The 21,528-nt window shown below is 35.6% G+C and overlaps 2 protein-coding genes across 2 annotated transcripts; both read left to right on the forward strand.

Annotated features, from left to right (window-relative positions):
• The first annotated feature begins 1,049 nt into the window (after positions 1 to 1,049).
• LOC110800343 (U2 small nuclear ribonucleoprotein B'') lies at positions 1,050 to 10,052 on the forward strand. Its single transcript, XM_022005655.2, has 5 exons — positions 1,050 to 1,273; positions 1,598 to 1,770; positions 3,364 to 3,457; positions 9,349 to 9,428; positions 9,578 to 10,052. The coding sequence occupies exons 1-5, from the start codon at positions 1,198 to 1,200 to the stop codon at positions 9,848 to 9,850; spliced, it is 696 nt and encodes a 231-aa protein (XP_021861347.1). The 5' UTR covers positions 1,050 to 1,197; the 3' UTR covers positions 9,851 to 10,052.
• Positions 10,053 to 10,308: 256 nt separating this feature from the next.
• LOC110800341 (short-chain dehydrogenase reductase 2a) lies at positions 10,309 to 12,957 on the forward strand. Its single transcript, XM_022005654.2, has 2 exons — positions 10,309 to 10,816; positions 11,898 to 12,957. The coding sequence occupies exons 1-2, from the start codon at positions 10,728 to 10,730 to the stop codon at positions 12,733 to 12,735; spliced, it is 927 nt and encodes a 308-aa protein (XP_021861346.1). The 5' UTR covers positions 10,309 to 10,727; the 3' UTR covers positions 12,736 to 12,957.
• Positions 12,958 to 21,528: the final 8,571 nt, after the last annotated feature.

The raw sequence follows: 21,528 nt of genomic DNA on the forward strand, positions 1-21,528 counted from the left end.
CCAGAAGAACCATAAATTACTTTATACCCTAAGTTGGACAGTGATATTATGATTTATCATGTATTGTCATGAAAGTATGACTAGAGAAATTTTGATCAACATTGATGATTACTACTACTTATGACCTCCAGAAGAAGGTTTATATATGTCCAATATGAAAGGATACATTTTGTAATATTATGTACAAGAAAATATATTTATTTCAGGTATTATTTTCAAAAGTCTGGTGATATAAATACTCACCTAGTGCATATAAGTGAAGAATTGAAAATTCAAGTCAAATTGTGGACAATCAACTTTCAAGGAGCTTCACGTTGCTACATTTGGAAAGCTATCAACAATTTTAGATTCATTGAACTAGAAGATCTCAAGTGATGTATTCATCAAGGGGAGAAAATACGCGTTGCACTCTTTTTCCCTTAACCATGGTTTTGTCCCATTGGGTTTTCCTGGCAAGGTTTTTAACGAGGCAACATCCCAAGCGTATTATGATGAGTGTTGTACTATTTTCCTTCACTAAGTTTTTATCCCACAGAGTTTTCTTAGTAAGGTTTATTAATGAGGCATCATTCCATGTATAGTACAGGGTCATTGTATTATTTTAGATAATGGACATCCAAGGGGGAGTGTTATAAATGTATTGTATTGTGGATGCCCATTATACCCTAGTATCCTTATCATATATAATACATGTATATGTACATATTATATTGATGGGAATAAAATGATAACCGTCTATTTCTCTCTCCCCTCTCTCCCTTTCTCCCTAATTTCATAACAATTATTAGGAGTTAATGTTTTCCGTCGTGTATTTCTTATATTCTTTAAAATATCTCTCTTCAGTTGTTATTTTGTTCATTTGCCATATACTATAGCCGTTGTAGTGGAGTTTAAAAACGGAAAACATTAACGAAAAACATCAAATGGTAGTGTTAGTCAAACAAGCCAAACTAAAATATAATTTTCTTTTTAAAAGATAGCAATTCACAAAACCATCAAACTTAAAGGTAGTGTTTCATCAAATTACCCAATTATTACTTATTCATGGAACAGGGGGTTTTCCGCCTTCCTCGATTTCTCTCTCCTCTTCTTTCTTCACTCAAACTGATTAGGGCATCGCAATTTGCTCCCTTTCCCTCTCATTTCTTCTGCTGCAACTATTTTTCTGCTAGATATTGGTAAACATATTTGACGACAATGATGCTATCTGGCGATATACCTCCTAATCAATCCATTTACGTTAAAAATCTCAATGAGAAGGTTAAGAAAGAAGGTAAACCCTAATTTTCCGCACTCTTTTTGAGTTTAGCAGCCTTCATTTTTGCAAACCCATGTTTTTATACTTTTTGTTTGCTTAGTCGTCTTCAATTTCAAACCTGTCGGTATCTAATCTATCTGGCATTTGCCTTTAATTGTACAATTTGTATAATTTAGGCTATCGATTTCCCCCATTTTTTTTTTTTACTTTTTTATAATTGAATCAGTTCATTTAGCAATTCAGAGATGAGAGATGTAATGGTGTCAGTGTGTGTTAATTTAGTTGCTAATTCAAGTATTGGAATTTGTAGCATGTGAGAAATTCTTTTGATTTTGACAGAATTGAAGAGGTCGCTTTACTGCTTATTCTCTCAGTTTGGGAGGATACTGGATGTCGTGGCTTTGAAGACGTCTAAACTTCGAGGTCAAGCTTGGATTTGCTTTAGTGAAATTACTGCGGCGAGTAATGCTGTTCGGCAAATGCAGAACTTCCCTTTCTATGATAAGCCTATTGTAAGTACATCCATTTACAGCTGTGTACTCCGTCGTTGCTACACATTGGGTTTTCTTGCTCTGAATTTGAGACTGTCACTATCTAGAATGATATTGTGGTTAACAATCTAGAACTGCCTGTCTAGATAAGCTATCACTATACCTTGTAAAGAATTGCAGAAATCTCTTCTCTTCCTTGTATCTTGCCTTAATGCAACATGCTCTTGCTGATAGCCTGATACACGACATTCTATTCGCCCTTCTTGTGTTGCCCACTATTTCTTTCTGGATCATCCAAGCTATTTAACCGCATTTTGTTTTTCTTATTCAGTAGGCCAACACTAAAAATATACATGTCCTCATAAGCTACTGGCTAAGAAATAATTTTAGTTGTGCGACCAATGCTAGTTCAATCAAATTCTATGATTCACATACTTGTTAAACAATGTTGGAGTGATGAACACGTTCTAGTTTGCATGGTTCATATAAGGCTCCGGTTGGTTTGGTGTAAAACGTATTCATGTAAAATTAGTTTAGAATTATGTTTTCCCTTGAAAACAGTGAAAACGTTTGGTTTGACGTTTTACACCAATCGAAATGGAGCCTAAGTGGAAAAAATATAGCAAGTGCGTGCTACACTCTGAGCTGGAGTTCTCATATCACTAGATGTGTCAGCTTGTGAAACTTGAAGGCGAGGGATGAGGAGAGAAAAGAGTATACTAATGACTCAAATGAGAATAAGAAAGATACATGGTAGCAACAAGATTGGACACAGCAATCTACTAAAATTGGTATGAGATCCTAGACGGTGGGGGGCATTTGGTTATCTGATTTGTACTGATGGGCACAGTAATACAACCAAGTACAAGCTGTACAACTTCCAAGATTATGAGTCTTCCACTAGTACATAACTTTTGTTTGATTAGGAGATTGCCAATACATATAGTTCAACTGGTCTAGCCTTTGTTTACAAATTTAACATATGGACCTCAGTAGTTAGTTGTTTGCAGCTGTGAACTACTGACTTCGGGGTGTACTAAAAACTACATGGGCAAACTGCAAGTGGTTTTAGCTGAACATATACTCTTGAGTGATGTCTTTTTGTAGTGCACTTCATGTATTGACTTATGTGGTGTTAATTTACTTGTTCCTCCACCCTGTATTCCCGTTGCTATTGTACTCTATATATTTTTGTGACTGGTTGAGAATATAGGTGACAATAAACATTCATTTTGAAATCCACATGTTAAGGCTCAAAATATATTGCCATTATTGAACATTTGACAACTTAAAGTGGACAATGAATCAGATTATTTGGCTTAGGCTTCAAAGAGAATTAATCATCTTGAAATATAACATTTTGTATATTATCTCAAAGTCCATGCTTACTACAGATTTACAATTCTATAGACTATTTATTTTCTGGTGCTGGAAACTTTGAATAACCATCCTCCACACTCCACAGTATGTAGTGTTGGGCGGTTGGGCCTGTTGGCCTGACCTCCCAATCAGTAACGGGTCTTAGTTCAGATAAACTGCAAGCTCTCACATGAAAACAGTACACATGCTAGCCTGTCTAACATTGTCTTGTTCTGCTTTTTTTCATTTTGTCAGCGGATACAATACGCAAAAGCCAAGTCAGATTGTATAGCGAAAGCAGAGGGGACTTTTGTTCCTAAGGAAAAGAAGAAGAAACAACAGGAGAAGGGTAATGACCCAATTCTGTTCTTTGACTTATTGTATTGTCAACATTTTCATGTGGTTAGCAATTTATTGATCAGTATACTTGTTAGAAAACCATGGTTACACAATTATTTGTCACATTTTGTACCTAATCATTATTGTCTGATAGGGAAAATCTTAGAAAATTGAGTGGCTTGAAAGTCTAAAGGAGCTGTGGGAGATTAATGTTTCATGTGTCTTTCACCACCTCTCAAACTCCAAAATATTAAGAGAATTGAAGGAAAGGTATCAATTGAGAGCTACCAATACCTTGCATGCAGTAGTTGTCCCGAAGAACATATCTTAAGCCCCAATCTTTTGCATCTGAATTTGGTGGATACATGCTTGTTCAATTGACATCTAGGGTTTGATTTAGGCTTACCTGATTCGTGGTTCGCTTCGGAATGGGTTCGCGATTCGCGGGTTGGTTGATCTTAGGTTCGCTAGAGGGGTTTGGAACTTTTTGTTTCCGTGGTTTTTTTTTAAAAAATATTCAAAATATCATACTCTGTTCCAACTTTATTGCATCACGGGGGTTTTGTTGATGGAAAAAGTAGAAGAGAGAAATATAAATATACAAACTTGCCCATGAGTATATAAATCGACAAGAGTAAACATGCAAGGCATATTGGTATTAGTAGGGTAAAAGCAAAAAAAATTATTTCCTAAAATGGATATGGTTTTATGAAACTTCCTTAAAAAGGCAAAAGGTGCAATAATATTGGAACGGAGGAAGTGTATTTTTTATTTTATTATTCATACTAAAAAAAACAGTTAATAAAATAAAGGAAAGAAGAAACAACCCAGATGCATAAGCATTAACCTTTCACATCCGTTATAAAACCATAAAAAAATAAAAAAGTCAAAGCCCACCAATTCACCACTAAGAGTAAACAATGCACATGAATAAAAATCGACGAAATGGAAATCCACTTGCAGCCATTTGGACTTTGAAAAGACAAAAGAACGACAATAACAATTGACAATCGCAATCAGCATGTATTTCCTTATAAAACAGAAGCCCCGACATTTTTTTTCCTTCTCTTGCCTTCCCTGACCTTCAATCTGTAAAACTAGGGTTTCGGATTCGGCACGACAATACCAGCACTTTGGTTCGCGAACCACAGGGAATTGGTTTGCTGAAGAACTGCGATCCGGTACGGGCGAACCAATTCGAGATCCGGTAACACTGGTTTGATTACTCAAGTCATTGGTCTGAAACTTTTGTTCATCGGGGATTCCCTCTAAAATATTGAAATAGACCAATTGATTTGTCCTTCACCAACCACTAGAACCTGAACATACAGTTAAAAATTTCAACTTATAGGTTATATACTGAAGTAATTTAGTGTGTTCTCAAATAGTAAATTATGGGAAACGTAGGTCAATTCTATTTTTTGGCCGGGGGGTTGGTGGGGGGAAGGAGATTGGATAATGTGGTGACCATGGTTTGAACCATGCAGGCTACTGATTTGACGTCCTGGAAGTTTCACAGGTGTGATTTAGATGAGTCCAGGGAAGAAACTTCTTTTCACTAGTACTGAAATACTGATTGGGCACAAGAGACACTTGCTCGGCATTGTGTGCCCAAAAAAAATATCACAGTGCTAAAAAGTTAAACAGTATATAATTTGAAAGTGACGTTGGACAAGTTTGTTTGAAATTGGGTAGGAGTATATATTAAGAACACTGGGTAGTATTATCTTGGAGAGGAATAGTTGGTCTGATGGTATTTTAGAGTCCTGCAGCTGTTATCTTCTTCGTGGACCCTCATGTAAGCGACATTGTGTTGAAGGGGTGAAGCCATGAAGGTATATAAAATTGGTCAAATATAATTCTTTTGGAAGGGGAATTTTGGCAAACATGAAGTACTATTATAGTTTTGATGGATTAGATGCTCACAAACTGCTAGCTACTAACAAGTTATTAGATAGTATCTTTGCTAGCTAGAATTGCTAGCTAGAATTGAAGTTGAAACTTACAAGCATATGGAAAGCAGAGCAGCTTTTCACCATCAGGCTATTAGAACTTGACCAGCTCTTTGTGCCTTTTTACTTTAGTTTTATTTGTCCTGGGCATTAGCGGATTAACCCCCACCCCTTCTTCATTGAATCTTGGCTAATAGTATTAGTCTATTGTGTCTTAGCTTGCAATTCTTTGATCTAGTAATGTTAAAGATCTTGGTCCTTGCCATTTCCTAGAAATGGAGGGAGTAGTACACAAGGAAAAATCAAAAAGGGGACATGAGAAAAGGAGGCAGTTAGGCATGTTAATCATTTGTCTAAGTATTCGATCTAGCGGTTAGCCAACTTGGCAACCTGAATGTTCTAGGAGAGAGAAGAATATGGGGTAGCAATGTAGCATGAAAAAGGCCGTAATAAAGATAGTTTGACAATTTGGCTTAATGTTAATAAAAGTACAACTAAACTTTTTTATTGAAAAAGAGTAAATCAAAATTTAGCAGAGATCATAATGTGAAGATTTGAAGAGAGATAAAACGGGACTTCAGGAAATTTTGGCCACTTAGCTAACTATTAGGTATCTAACAATTAGCCAAGTAATAAGATGAAAGAGTTACTATTTGGCTAACTGTTAGGTATCTAATAGTTAGCAAAATGACCAAAATATAGAGCAGATGGTAGAAAAGGACAGCTTGTGGAAGGAATCAACATGAACCTTTTGATTGTTTGGCTATCTACAGAATAATAGTTAGCTAAATTGACATTTTTGAGAAAGATTACATGGATACTTCTATTATCAGATATATATCCTAGAGATCAATGCCTAGGACTAATTGTGGGACCAAAGATTCAGCTTGCATGCCTCGATTTTGCCAAAAATTTGCCAAGGTCGGTCATTTTCAAATAAGAGAAAGATTGACTTCCAATCTTGCAGATGCTCCCTTCAGAACCATGCCAGCTCTCCAATTGCCATTAAGATAGTCCGCCTTTTCGATCATATGATTGTAAGATCACTATTAATCTTTGATCTACAAAGTGGAAGGCAATCTGGATTGGCTCAGGATAGTTTTCGTGGTAGGATCGTAGTAGGATATTTTGAATCATACATGATCTAACAGGCTCATGTTTTTTGTTTATTAGATCATTTATGATTGTAAATATTCGTGTATAGAGCATAATAAGCATGTGTATTAATGAACTAGTGGTGGTTCATAGGAAGTTAGACCTTTGATCATACATGTGTACTGTGTAGTAATGGTTTATTATTGCCCAATAGTGAGAGCTGATTTTTGAGGTCATAACTTAAAACTCTTTTTGCTTCATCCATAATGTGGGATAATCTGGACAGAAGGTGAAGTGAAGCTAGAAATTAGTATGTATGTACAAGTGCCCCTTTAAAGGCTGTGTGTAAGTGTGCAACTCATTTTTTGGTTGCTAGCCTGATTGAAATAGAGAAGGGAAGTCTTTTTTGTCCCAATTATTCTCTTATGTTTGCCAGATTCTGTAGTGTTGGTACTATATGTGACAATTATTTCATTATTGTAAGCTACATTTCAATTTTGTGAAAGCATTTTAATGGAAACTCCCCGTATGATTTTCTTTTTGGATAGAATTTAAAGGGAAACCTCCCTTCATGTCGACACAATGATCGTCGTATATTTGTGCAAAATAAATGAGAAGGCAAAGACAAATCTTTGGAGGTCCCAATTATCCTCTATGTGCATTCATTAGTCACTGGAGCATGTATGAGATCCTCTTGGGGTTTGAGCATCTTCAATGACAAATTAGAGTGTATGGTCTAAGACTACGTAAGACAAAGGTTGCAAACTTGCAATCATGGCCATGACGAGTACCCATTAATCCGTATTTAATCACCAAACGAATCTTGCTTATTTCAGAGTTTATGGCTCATGCATGTGCGTAGATCATCTTCTATTCCCTCCCCCTTTTTGTAGTAATGGGCTACTACTCAAAATTTGAACTTATCCATGGTTATAGACCTTGCAGTAGTAGGGTTAGTGGTAATATGTTGTCCATGTATGCGTATCTCAAATTTAGTTAATGCGCTACTACTCAAAATTTTGCTTTCTTGAGGCTCCGTTTTATTCGACTTATTTTTATTGAACTTATATTATCTGAACTTAACTGAACTTATCTCATTATCTGAACTTATTTTATCTGAAAAAAGCTTATTTTGTTTATTTGTGTGTAAAAGTATCTGAAAAAACTTATTTTTTCTGAACTTATATTATTTGAACTCATCTGAACTTAACGGACTTATCTGAACCTAACTGAACTTATCTAAACTTATTTTGTCTAAAATAAGTCAAAATAAGTCGAACAGAGCCTTAATATTTTTCTTGTAGTCTTGCAAAGTGCAGTCCTTAGTGTTATAAGTTGGGTTTTCTCGCCCTTCTGAAAATTAAAGGATATAATTTGTGCAACAAAAAGTTTTTAGTGGCAGGGAAATCTCAAATAAGTACAGCAAAGATTCATGATATGCAAGCAACCTTTTAAAGTTACTTGTCATCTCATACTAGTGGTCCCAAAATCTCTTTTAAATCTCATTCCAAAGACTATTGTTAGAAAATTGAACAAAGCCTCGTGGATTGCTCAGTAGCTACTCCCTTCTGGATTAGTGAAATGACACTTTAGTCTAGATACTTTTGTGAGCTAGACCTTCTTTTGCCTTCATTGGCAATCAAGAAAGTATATGTTATTAGCCTCAAATTGCCCTTTTAACTTGCAATAAATCTGTGCCTCATTCCTGTATCCTCTATAGCACTTTTGGACGGTGGATGTGGATTTCAGTAAAATTTGAAGGGAATGCTTCTATTGTTGCCGAAGGGTCTTTTAATAGGCTGATGATCATTGGTTTCAAATATCACGAATCATGACCCATTGTGTGGTCTGAAGAAGTCTCTTATGTCTTAATCAGCCATTTGGATTTATACTTCTATATTAGGGTGGTTACATAATTTCCCTTGTTGAAAACTTAGTATAAAAGCCATAACTCACCTATATATCGTTCTGGATAGTGACGCACCATTTTGTTAAACCTATTTTGAACTATAGGATAGTGGATCGGATCAATATGGATAGATATGCTACTTGGTCATGTTACCTCTGTTACAAAGGAAATAATTTGAGTATAAAATAGGAGAAAATAATAATGGATGATACAGAGTATGTACAGTGATTCATAGGGATGATATGCGAGTAATGTCACAGTTATTCGTATGGATGATATGCGAGTAATGTGACAGTGATTCATACGGATGATATGTGAGTAATGTGACAGTGATTCATACGGATGATATGTGAGTAATGTGACGGTGATTCATAGGGATGATATGTGAGTAATGTGACAGTGATTCAAAACTACCTCAGATGGCATCCTGCAAAAGCTGTAAATCAAGCCCATGAACCCCTTTTAAGTGATAGAAAACCTCAAAGTTAATTTGAGGGAATCCTCGTGTTGGTTCTGAAATGGCCATGAATGCATCGATGATATTGTATCTTCCTACCGGATGATATTGACGAAATGTGTTGCAACAAAATTAGGGTAACCTCCTTGGTGGCTTGTGATAACTGATCAGACATTGCCATCATGATCATATATACTCCATAACACAGTTCCAAGGAATGTGGTAATGATGGTCATGCTCATGTATCAGAAGCTTTACCAGTTGAGACTAGAGAGATCACATTTTATAATTCGAACTATCTGATCCTTCTTTTTTTCTGGAGTTTTGAGTATCCTGAATGGCAATTAAGTGGGTATTGTGGTCTAGTGTACTTGCACTAGCAATATTTCTAATCTTTTCAGTAAAGATGGTATATCCGCTTTTGCGTCACTTTGCATGATATTCCTTCCTTCGATTTTGGATATGATATTTTTATTTGTCTTTTGCAGGTGAAAGGAAGCGACATGCAGAAGACCAAACTGCTGGCGCTGCTAATGGTCCTGCCGCTCAAACCAATGGTGGCCCATCTGTAAGTACTTAGTAGTCTTCTGTTCTCTTCACCCTAGAACAACTTGTATTAGGAGAAATGAGTTCAGTAGTTCCAATGGACCATCGGAATTGGTTCTTGTTGTATACTGTTTCGGAGCCTTGGCTTAAAGCTAATTATTACTGTCACAGGCTTCACACTGCAAGACTGGTGCACAGGAAGCAATAGCTCCAAACAATATCTTGTTTGTACAGAACTTGCCCCATGAAACAACAAGTATAATGCTGCAAATGCTCTTCCAGCAGTACCCGGGTTTCAGGGAAGTGCGGATGATTGAAGCGAAGCCAGGGATTGCTTTTGTGGAGTTCGACGACGAGGACGAATCTGCAATAGCAATGCAAGCTCTTCAAGGTTTCAAAGTTACACCACAGAACCCCATGGAAATCACCTATGCTAAGAAATGATTCCATTCCCCTCAAAAAAAAAGAAAAAAAAATTGATTCCATTGTGAACCTCTTATGGGAAATGCCTGAATGTCAATGGCAGCTATAGACTGTAATTCTACTGTAGGTGAGCAAAAGAGATAAATTTTGTTCAGAGGTGTCCTACATTAAGTCGAATGTACATCAGATGATATCAGTGACAAACATGTTACAATTTGTCCAACTCGCAACTCGCAACTCGTTTTACATCCAAGTAATCTAATATTGTGTGGTGAGTGGTGAGTGGTGAGTGGTGACTACTGAATGGGATATTTTAGTTTGTTTTCAAGGAGATTGTTTTTTCAGGAACCGGAATGAGGAAGGAGCTTTATATACACTCATGTCATAAAATTCAGATACCAAACTATTTCTGGTGTAATTTTTGGACTACACCGTATATTTACCATTACACATACTCTTCCACTAGGATACTGAATTGCCACCAAAATACATGTCGAATCTGGAAATGTAAACTAATACGGAGTACACCTGGACGTATGTATGTGTAAGAATTTATAAAGTCCTGCATAGAGTGGATTGGTCACCGGCCAACGACCCTAGAGAAAGAAATGTGTTTAAAAAAGAGGAAATCCTGTAAAGTAGGAATCGAGATCAGAGAAGGGCGGATGTAAAACAAGGAAGGTTCCTCTACGCACTGACCAAGCCAGCTTGTAAATGTTGACTGCTTAACCTCTACTCCGTATATATATATAAATACTCCCTAATCCCTATATTTATACTTGTATATAAATCAGGCCACCACTTTCAATCGCTTCCTATCTTCTTTCTTTTGCTCACTACTCTAATACTCATAACACTATTTCTTCTGCATCTCATTCTCTCTCTCTCTCTTCAAAATATGCCTGCAGCTGTCTTATCTGAGAATACCTACCAAGGAGTTTATCTCATGCCCAAAGATAATACCCCTAGTTCTATTTCATTCAGAAGGTAACGTATTAATTATTCCTCTCTATCTCTTCCTCTTTTCTTTTATTGTACGTGTAATTGTTGTGTATTTTTTTTTGAAACCGGTAACGCGAAAATACATTATTAGGACTCCCTCCGGCCCTCATTTTGGCCCTCACTAGCTATCTCTAATATTAAACTTTCTACCACATTATATTCATGTATTATATTTATATGGGAAACCAATTAAACCATTCCTTCACCCCCTTTTGATCGGAACCATATTTCATCAGTAATGTAAATCCCTATATTATATATACATACTACCTCTGTTCCTTAATGTTCTTTACGCTTTGGAATATGTGTCTAAAGTATGAAAACTTTGAACGTGGATTCTCACTGTTATATACATCAAAATGTTATCATGTAAGATCTTGTTATATTGGTCTCGTTATCTATTTTCAAAATATCAAACTTTTATAAATTTTTCACATACGGAAATGAATATATAAGTCGTTAAATATTGCATTGCATTCCGTGTAAATAGTAAGCGTAAAGAACATTAAGGAACGGAGGTAGTACATTTTTTGATACATGCATACTCCCTCCTTGAATTCCAATCTGTGTGGTTTTCAAATTTTAATTAATTGCATAAAACTAATACTCCATACTTCCTACGTTAAGAAAAATTTGAAATAATTTTACAAAGGTGTACGAAGTAGTGAGAATCAAAACAGTCAAAGTTTACATCGAAAAGTCAAATGTGCAACTACTCCCTCCGTCCCTTAATACTCGACCTATTTTGACTTTTTCACTATTCACATAATTTACTTTGACCCTATTTTATTTCTAGTATATGAAAACAAATGTTGACCATCTTAATATATATTTTTAAAATATTAATATTTTATAAGTTTTTATAATATGTAGTTAAAGAAATTGGTGGTCAAAGTTGTGCACTGACAAGCGTGACCGGTCAAAACAGGTCGAGTATTAAGTGACGGAGGGAGTATTTTTTAAAATCGGGGGCTACGGCCTACGGGTATGAATGTGTTAGTGTTATTTACACACAGTACATCTAACTAGAATATAATTAATATTCTTTTGGTGACTTGGTGTGTAGGTTGGAGGGAAAAGTTGCAATAGTAACGGGTGGAGCAAGAGGAATTGGAGAAGCAACGGTAAGACTATTTGTTAAGCACGGTGCTAAGGTGGTGATTGCCGACGTGGAAGATACCCTAGGCAAATCCTTGGCGGACTCTCTCTCTCCGTCCGCCACCTTCGTCCACTGCGACGTCAGCCTCGAAGACGACGTCCACAACCTAGTGGACACGGCTGTGTCACTGTATGGAAGACTAGATATACTCTTAAACAATGCCGGGGTGTTAGGGTCCCAAACTAAGTGTAACAAAAGCATCCTTAACTTTGACCCTAACGAATTTGACAGCATTATGTCGGTCAACGTTAAAGGGGTAGCCTTAGGGATCAAGCATGCTGCCCGTGTGATGATACCACGAGGCGGTGGCTGCATCATCTCGACCTCTAGCGTGGCGGGCGTCATGGGTGGGATGGGCCCCCACGCCTATACGGCGTCAAAGCATGCGATTGTGGGCTTAACAAAGAACACGGCGTGTGAGTTAGGGCGGTTCGGGATCCGAGTTAATTGTATATCTCCCTTTGGGGTGGCAACTTCCATGCTTATCAATGCATGGAGAAGTGATGAAGATGAAGATGATGAAATGGAATCGGGATTGGGATTGGGATTGCCACGTGAGGAAGAAGTGGAGAAAACGGAGGAGTTTGTAAGAGGATTGGCTACTTTGAAAGGTGTTACTTTGAAACCAAAGGACATTGCTGAGGCTGCACTTTACTTAGCTAGTGATGAGTCTAGGTATGTCAGTGGTCATAATCTTGTTGTTGATGGTGGATTTACTACCTCCAAAAATTGTGTTGCTTTATGACCATTTCCACCCATTCTTTTAACCTAATTTTTCTTCATTATATTATTAGTTCAAACTAGGCAAAAGTGTGTTGCAGAAATTACCAAAGATTTTTAGTATATAATAGTGGCACTATAAATTTGGTGCAGGTTTGAGGTTTACCAAAGTCCTTTGAAAATAGGAAGGAGTTTGAAAAGTGGTAGAAAAAAAGAATCAAAGTATATTTTATTAATTCATTAATTACACCTCGTACTTGTATCACATGGTTCACTCATATTCATATACTTCCTCCGTCTTTTAATACTCGCAACGTTTGGACTTTTGCCACTATTCATATAATCTACTTTGACTATTCGTAGTGTTTTTTATATAAGATAAAACATAGTCATGTGGGATCTTGTTAGATTCGTCTCAATGTGTATTTTCAAAATATCAACTTTTTATAATTTTTGCATAAAGAGAATTTAAGATATAAATGATCAAAGTTGTGCATCGGCATGCGTGAAACTAACAAACGTTGCGAGTAATAAAAGACGGAGGAAGTATATCATTATTTATGTGTGTCTAACTCTTTATATACCAAAAACATACTACCTCCGTTTCAAAAAATTCTTTACAGTTACTATTTGCACGAACTCCAATGCAATATTTAACCACTGATATATTCAATTTCGTATGTGGAAAAATTATAAAAAGTTGATATTCTGAAAATACGTATCGATACCAATCTAATAAGATCTTACATGTAACGTTTTGATGTATATAATAGTGAGAATTTACGGTCAAAGTTTTCATATTTTGGACACATATTCCAAAGCGTAAAGAACTTTCAGAAACGGAGGAAGTATTTAAATTCTAATGCTTCATGTATGTACTCCATTTTACCTACCTAGTAATGAAATGGAGTTTGTTTTGTTTTCGATTTATTACTCCCCCGATTGTACATGTAACCATGAAAGTTTTTCAAAATAAAGGTATTTAAAGAGTAAGAAGGTAGTGGTACTATAAGTCAACAAGTATATAGGAGGGTCCTTCTCATGGGAGAGCCCCTAATGGATAGAAACCAATAATGGAAAATAGACTACAATTACTACGAAGACTAATATTTAAATAATAAAAAACTAAATGGCCGATAATTGCTATCATGGCTACTGACCGATTTGCCGATGAACACTAATTTTAACGATATTTTCAATTTCCTTGAATTCCGTATTTTCAAGTATAATTGATGAGCTTGTAATGGTTAACTTTACGTTTGAGTCACCTACTGTCCTAATCTCCTTGAAAGCTAATGGTTGAAATTCCAATTTTCTCAACAAGCACTAATGATTGTAAGGATTCGTTGTGCAAAAGTACGAATTTAATTGACTTGTGAGCACATGGTTATCACTTTTGTTTAAATAAATCGAACATGATATATAGGACTATAGGCGTAACTTTAAGTGATACTTATAAGATCATAATATATAAGACTATAAGAGTATTATATTTCATCTTTTGATTTATATGGATCTCCTGACCATCGAAGAGGGTACTCCAACTTAATTTTCTTTCACTTTTTTATGTTATTCAGAATATAAAAAGTCAACTAAGACAAAAAAAGTCAATCTGATCCAATAGTACAAGAAAATACCTAATTTGGCACAAATTATACAAATGTTTAATGCTAATGCTATTATAGGTATTACCACTAGGCACTAGCTCACTAGTTAGTGCTGGATACAACCGTTTAGACTGTACTACTGTAGTGTGAAGTGTGATCACAAACATTTAGCTGTCCACAACATAATACGAATGCATTAAAGTTGAATTTTTTATACAAGTTAAAGTTGACTTTATCAAAGATGTAGTTTGACCTTGACCAACATCTAGCTTTACAACTATCTTTCTCCGAATTAGGTCTCTGTATATAAGTATATAACATGTCATAACATACCATCGAGCTAATATGTACTACCTTCATTTCATAATTTATTTTAAGGTTACTATTTGCATATAAGACAAAAAGTGAAAAGTGTGTAATAAGTTAGATGAATGGAATAAAATATGGATAAAGTAAGTGAAAAAATGTAAAAAGGTGGGGGAATGTAAGAAAAAATGAATAAAATAAAAGAAAGTGAGTGGAAAATGATAAATGTTGTGGGGTATGAGGGGTAAGGCAGTAAAGTTCGAGGCGTGATACACCGTTGGTAACTAGTGGGTCTATAACCCCATACCCAGGGAAATTTAGTTATTCTGCGTGTTTTTGTTGACAAGTCAACAAAAGTAACTTCCAAAGACTAATGACAATATTTATAAAAACAATGACAACATTTATAAACACATGCAATGACATCATTTATAAAAACAATGACAATAATATTCTTACTAGAAAACATAATTATTCTAAAACACAGCTTAAAAACGAAAAACAAAACCAACAGTAACCAAATAATCAATGATGGAATTTAATACACTATCACAGTAATCAAATAATCAATGACGAAATTAATACAATAATGACAGGAGGCAAATAATCAATGACAGTATATCCAAATGACATATTGTAACCATATATACGATCATTCCAATTCTAAGATCTAAGCATTCTAAAATCATAATAATGTTAACAATTAAACGAACTTACACAAGTGATGTTAAATCCACATGAATTTGTTGAAATTCACAATGGTTTAAGGTAGAAAATGATGTAATTACCGTAGGAGAGGAAAATGGAGAGTGAGTGGAAGATGATGGAGAATGGAAATGCAGAAGGGGGAAAGTAGAATGGAAATGCAGAAGGAGAGAGGTAGAAAATGACTGAGAATGAAAATGCAGAAAGGGAAGAGGTAGAAGATGATGGGGTGCGCCAACTTTTTCTTTTCTTTTCATTTAACTTTTCTTTTAGGGTGGGTATGCAGTGTAATACCCGCTGGTTACCAACGGTGTATCCTCCTTAGAATAAAACACAATATAAAGAAAATTATGAAACGAACTAAAACGAAAAAATAAAGACCATTTTAAAACGGAGGTAGTATTGTGGAGTAATATATACTTCACGTAGTATACTTATACTTCCTATATATTTTTGGTAAGGTAAAATAAAAGGCTTTATTGGGGCGAAATCTCTCTCTGCTAAATCCAATATGAATTAGCGGATTAAACCCTTTAAGAGTTAGTTGGGGAAATAGGAGTAACATGTTATTTCATTCAAAAGTGACATAAAAGTTTAGAATGGGTAAGTAGACTTTTTGTGAGTCCAGGTAATTGATCAGATCACTGACATTAATGTTATGGTATACACCGCGTCTTTTCTCATATCCCATGTAAATACTAGCCGTAACTCGTAAGTATCCTCCATTACAACTTGGCCAGATTAAACAACAAACCTTATGAATCATGCAAAAATCCTATATTCCTTTATCTAAGGAGCTAGCTAGCTAGAGTTTAATTAATTATCATATATATGGTTTGTTGTCCAGTAACACAGCAACTGATAATATCATTACGTAGTACATAAAAATTAAAAATAACAATAATAACAATAATAATAATAATAATAATAATAGATCAACGACCTAATTAAACGCAGGACCACTTAGCACTAACCAGTAACCACTATTTCATCTCCTTAATCTATCATTACGTACCCCTTGCGCATATTCTAAGGTCAGATCTATTAGTGTACATGCATACAAATGTGAATTGAAAACAAGACATATATATTTTGGTACATTCATAAAAAAGATTGCATGTATCTTTTGATATCAGCTACTCCAGCAGTCCAGCGTACCTCAAATCTGGCTAGATACTGTTAAGTAGCTATGTGGTGTAAAGATGGGAGAATCTCTTTGATTCATTACCTAATTAATTAATTAATCTACCTCGCTTATCGCGATATTATATACGAAGTATTTTGTTTGGTCTACCTACTAATAATAACTTAATAACTGCTGTACGTGCTAATCTCATTTCATTTTATTCTAATACTACGTACGTAACTAACTATTTTCTATAAACATAAATTGTACACTTTTATTAGTACTAGTGCGTCTTATTGTACCTCTACAAAATATAAATGAATGTACGTAGTTTAGTACTATATATATGTGGTCAAGTTTGCTTATCGTAGCTAATGCGAACTACTGCGTGTTATCCCACTTTTCGTACTAACGACATAACTACTTTGATGTTTGATCATGTCGTGTCGTCAGGTATTGTTGTGTCCACAAGTTATGACACGTCGGATAAACAGGTCGGACGAGAGCACAAGCGACAGACGATGCACTACAAAATTATGCATCAATTAGAGATGGATTTTGAGACGGATACAACAAACGTCTCAAAATAGAGACGGATTACTAAATTTCGTCTCTAAATTAAAATTGAGATGAAATTGTATAGGGAGTTTCAAAAATTCCGTCTCAAATTTGTAATGGATTTGCAAGAATTCCGTCTCAAATTGTTTTGAGACGCTCTCTATAGAGACGCCCTATTTTCCTCTCAAATCCGTCTCTAAGCATCATTTTGAGACGGATTTGGACTATATAGAGACGAAATTCCTCGTCTCTATAAAATGATTATTTTGTAGTGATGGTGCATAGGCGACGAACAACAAAGGCTAAGCGTCTGGGAATTAGGTCAAGATCAGAGCCCAAACCCCAAGATTCAGCGCCGTCAAGAAGGTTGAACCAAGTCAAGTAGGCAGCCGAAGATCAAGGAGAACGTTGGAGATAGAGGAGAGGCTTGCGGATACTGGTTTGCAACAACTCCCTATTTCTTAGGGATTCTCCCAACCGACCTATCCGTTGGGCTCAAGCTATAAACACGAGGCCGCATTCAACAAAAGCACGTTAACTCAAGCATTCAAGCACTCTTAAGAATATTACTCCAACATAGCAGTCATTAAGCAGTTATTGTATTCTTTTCATTCTCGCAAAGCACTCTTTTTACTTAGTTCTCTTAGGTTATCTAGTGGATTGGTAGCCTCATAGCTACCCACGGTTTTTCTCCCCATTCTTAGGTTTTCTGCGTCAATATCTCCTTGTGTTGTCTCCCTTTTATTTCTTTCCGTATTAATTTGCTTAGTTAGTGTCGACCCAAGCCAAGTGTCGCCCCTAGATGAAATTTGGCATAAACAGTTTGGCGCCGTCTGTGGGGACATTAACTAGGTTTTCCGTAGAAAAATTCCCTTAAAAATACCCCTCACAAAATGTCTTCCGCAGATATGACACTCGAGGAGATCCGAGCAGCCTACGCCAAGGACCAGGCAGAGTTGGCTTTTTATATTCTGAATAACAAAAAAAATCACTTATCAATTAGCAAGTTTGGTTTATTCAAGACAATGACTGTTTTCGTATAAGAAAATCATATTCATGACACTACGTTTAATTAGGTGGGTTTGGCATGCATTTTAGAACATCGAATTTCCTAATTTGTACGTGATCACTTTGTTTTAAGTCAAATTAAAGGAACCTAGTCCGGTTGTCCAAGAATTATCTTTGTTAAGCATGATTGGAACTTTGTATATTGTTGATTTAGCATGTTGGGTGATAAAAGCAATAAATAGTAAAGCAAAGCATCACAATAGAAATAAGGGGTGCAATAAGTAAAGTTATACACCACCTAGAATGGACTAGGTGTAACCAAAAGGAATGAATAATGGACTAGGTGTAACCAAAAGGAATGAATAATAAAGGTGAGAAATTGAAAGGTGCAATATTGAAATAAGCAATTGAATAAGCAACGTAAGCATAAATAATTGAAGTTGCAACAATAGAAATTGAAGGTGCGGTGTTGGAAATCCAAACGTGAAACACTTGTTCAAGTATGACTTGGTTTCCCATGGATTCAACTTTGAAAGAATCTAACTTTAAATTGAGACTGCTCATTAAAAAGTACCATCGATTTTGAGCTTGAATGTTGAACTTGAACTTGAATATCAAAATTAGGAGGCTAGATTCTTAAATATTATAACTTTCATGCTAAAAGATCTCATTTTTAATATGCTCCAAGACTTGAACTTGTTATAATTTAAAGAGAGTTTGCTCTCATTTAAATGTCCTTGAACTTTGAATATTTGAAATTGAATATTGAACATGAAACTTTGATGCACATTAGTTTTAGTTTGAAGAAGTTAGTTTGAAGAAGGAATTGCACTTCTTCAACCATCTTTGAACAATAATAAAGTTAGGTTATTTTGTAAGATTGTATGATGATTGTTGTAAAGAGTATTTTCAAGAGTGAAAACCTCATTTACTAATCATTATTTTCGAAAACAAATATTAAAGATTAGAACTTTGAACTTGAAATGGAGTAGAGAAGATCATTTGAGGAGGATTCAAGTATGAAACCCCTTAAAGATTACTCCTTTTGTACAAATCCTAGTTTAAGTGAGTTATGAACCCACTAAACATCATAGGATATTTGAAATTAGAAGATTAGAAGCATATTAAGTAGTAAAGTATGGATATTTAGGGCCTCAGATTACCTAGTTTTGCTAGGATGGTGCTTTCAAGATGTTTCCCCAATTGCTTTGATGTTTAGAACTTGAATATTTTAGGAAGTTTGTATTTTTAGGAGAGTTACGTTGTATTGTGGGAGAATTATTTTAGCATTACGATTAGGTGGAGATTTTCTCCTCCCCATTTGTGTAAAAATGGGGGGTTTTATAGGAAAAGAGGTTTGCAACTGCCAGCGTGGCCGACGCCAGGCGCAGCCCTGCGCTAGACGCTAGTTCTACTGGTAGAAGGACGTTGACGGTTGTCCTTTAAGGGCAGCTGTCCTTGTTTGGATGGTAGAAAAAGATTCTTTGTACTATTTCTTGGAGGTTAAGCATTTTTTATGTCTTGAAAATGACGTTTTTGAAGCTTTTCGAGTTTGCTGATTTGTACAGGGTTTGCTCAGTTTTGCGGGTCGGTACCCGGGATGCTCCGTTTTGTGGGTCAGCGCCCGATTTTGGATTACTCAATGGCATTTTGATTGAAAACGTGCCTCAGAGACTGATCATGGCATCCATTTTGAAAGATTGTGTTTGGATTTTGAATTTATATTTTGGAATTGAAATTTTGTACCAAGTTCCAGGATGGGAACGGATTTGGGAATTAGATTTTGGATAATTGGACAGAATAAGTTCATTGTATATATCTTATCAATTGGGGCTTCCGCTCGGAGTTGCACCAACCTTGAAGCTAGGTTAATGGTTTCGTCATCCGCCTAAGGGGAGACACAAATTAGGTGTCTACAGAAACGTACATAATTACTCCGTTTCATAATAATGTTTCAGTTTCTATTTTTCACACTTGCCAAAAACAGAAATATAACCCCTAAAAAAATACTGAGGAAGTATTATGTATTCATATTAATTAGTACTACTATAGTACTATATAGGAATGTGATCTCGGTTCTCAATTAGGCTTGTTAAATAGGTCGTTCGATATCATATTGAAGTTAAAGCTAGAATCGTTTTTAGGTTTAAGTCGAACAATATTTTTCATGAATAACAAGGTTTTCACTCAACGACCTCAACTAAAACTATACTGCTATATCGCTTCCATGATATTTAAATGGAAAAATTGAGTTTCATAATCCCAACTTCTGTAACACCCCAGAAATTTAACTATAGAAATACAAGAAATAAAGGTAATTCCACAACCGTCCCATTTAATAAACACCTTTATTTCTTTTATTTCTAATAGTGAAATTTTTGGAGTGTTACAGTATTGTAATCCCCCTGCTTTGCTTTAAAATGATACAATGTACTACTTATTTCACCAAGGTGCACCTTTCTTTTAGGGGGTACATGTGATAAGATACTCCACAGTTAAGCGTGCTTGGCTGGGAGTAGTCTTACTGTCTTAGGATGGGTGACCTCATGTAAAGTTTTCCAGAGTGTGCATGAGTGAGGAAAATTAAAATGCGCCTGAAGAATTTGTGGTGGTTTGTAGGGCTAGTTGTATGCTCATTTCGTGACAATCAGTTCCACCCGAATTAAGGGTTGGGGGTGTTATAACTTTAGCCGGTTCGCTTTTTGTTAATCCCAACTATGTATTATTTTTAAATAATTTGAATTTTCAGGTTCATTCACTTTAAATGGGCCTAAATGACCTGCTACTAGAATTAATGGTCACCTTTATTTTATTTATTCTTTTGAAATAAATAAATATCAAATTAAAAGATCCGACATACGGAGTAGTAATTTCAATTGGATAACCAATATCAAAGAGAATGACGAAAAACACATAGAGGAAAAAGAAAGTACACACAGAATAAAACCAAATAAAAACTAAAAGTAGGCAAAACAATGCTTTATGATTCATGCATTTTCCAAGCTCGATTTCTCTCTCTAGGAAAATTCCTCGCTAAGAATTACTGTAATAGTCTCTACTTGATTACTTGTTGGTCCTCTTCTAATGGAAGGGGATCCACCTCCCCCACCTGGTACTGCGGATATCATCATGGTAGATGATAACAACCATCAGCTAGCTCCTGAAGTTAATATGGATACCCATAGAAAACAACAATCTTTTAGAGATGCGGTTCAATCGTCATCCCAATGGTTTGAAGAAGCAAGAAAGATAATTGCTACATCCACTGAATGGGACGATGAAGATCCAATAGACCATAATGATATCAACACCTCTGTAAAGTTTAGCAAGGAAACTCTCACTAGATTGAGGAGTCCTTGGAATTTAACCCTCATGGGTAAGTGCTTGGGAATTAATGTTAGACCTTCTTTTATGGCTCAAAGAGCTAGAGTCATGTGGAGGCCAAAAGGATCTCTGAAAACCATAGACTTGGGTCAGAATATTTTCCTATTCAGATTCTCACTACTTG

Source organism: Spinacia oleracea, chromosome 6 (genome assembly GCF_020520425.1).
Source record: "Spinacia oleracea cultivar Varoflay chromosome 6, BTI_SOV_V1, whole genome shotgun sequence".
Taxonomy (NCBI): domain Eukaryota; kingdom Viridiplantae; phylum Streptophyta; class Magnoliopsida; order Caryophyllales; family Amaranthaceae; genus Spinacia; species Spinacia oleracea.

Excerpts from the sequence above, each read along its gene's own strand:
- LOC110800343 (XM_022005655.2), top strand. The coding sequence starts at position 1,198 with ATGATGCTATCTGGCGATATACCTCCTAATCAATCCATTTACGTTAAA. Across the intron at positions 3,458-9,348 it reads GAAGAAACAACAGGAGAAGG|GTGAAAGGAAGCGACATGCA; the intron begins GTAATGACCCAA and ends TGTCTTTTGCAG. Across the intron at positions 9,429-9,577 it reads AAACCAATGGTGGCCCATCT|GCTTCACACTGCAAGACTGG; the intron begins GTAAGTACTTAG and ends TTACTGTCACAG.
- LOC110800341 (XM_022005654.2), top strand. The coding sequence starts at position 10,728 with ATGCCTGCAGCTGTCTTATCTGAGAATACCTACCAAGGAGTTTATCTC. Across the intron at positions 10,817-11,897 it reads AGTTCTATTTCATTCAGAAG|GTTGGAGGGAAAAGTTGCAA; the intron begins GTAACGTATTAA and ends CTTGGTGTGTAG.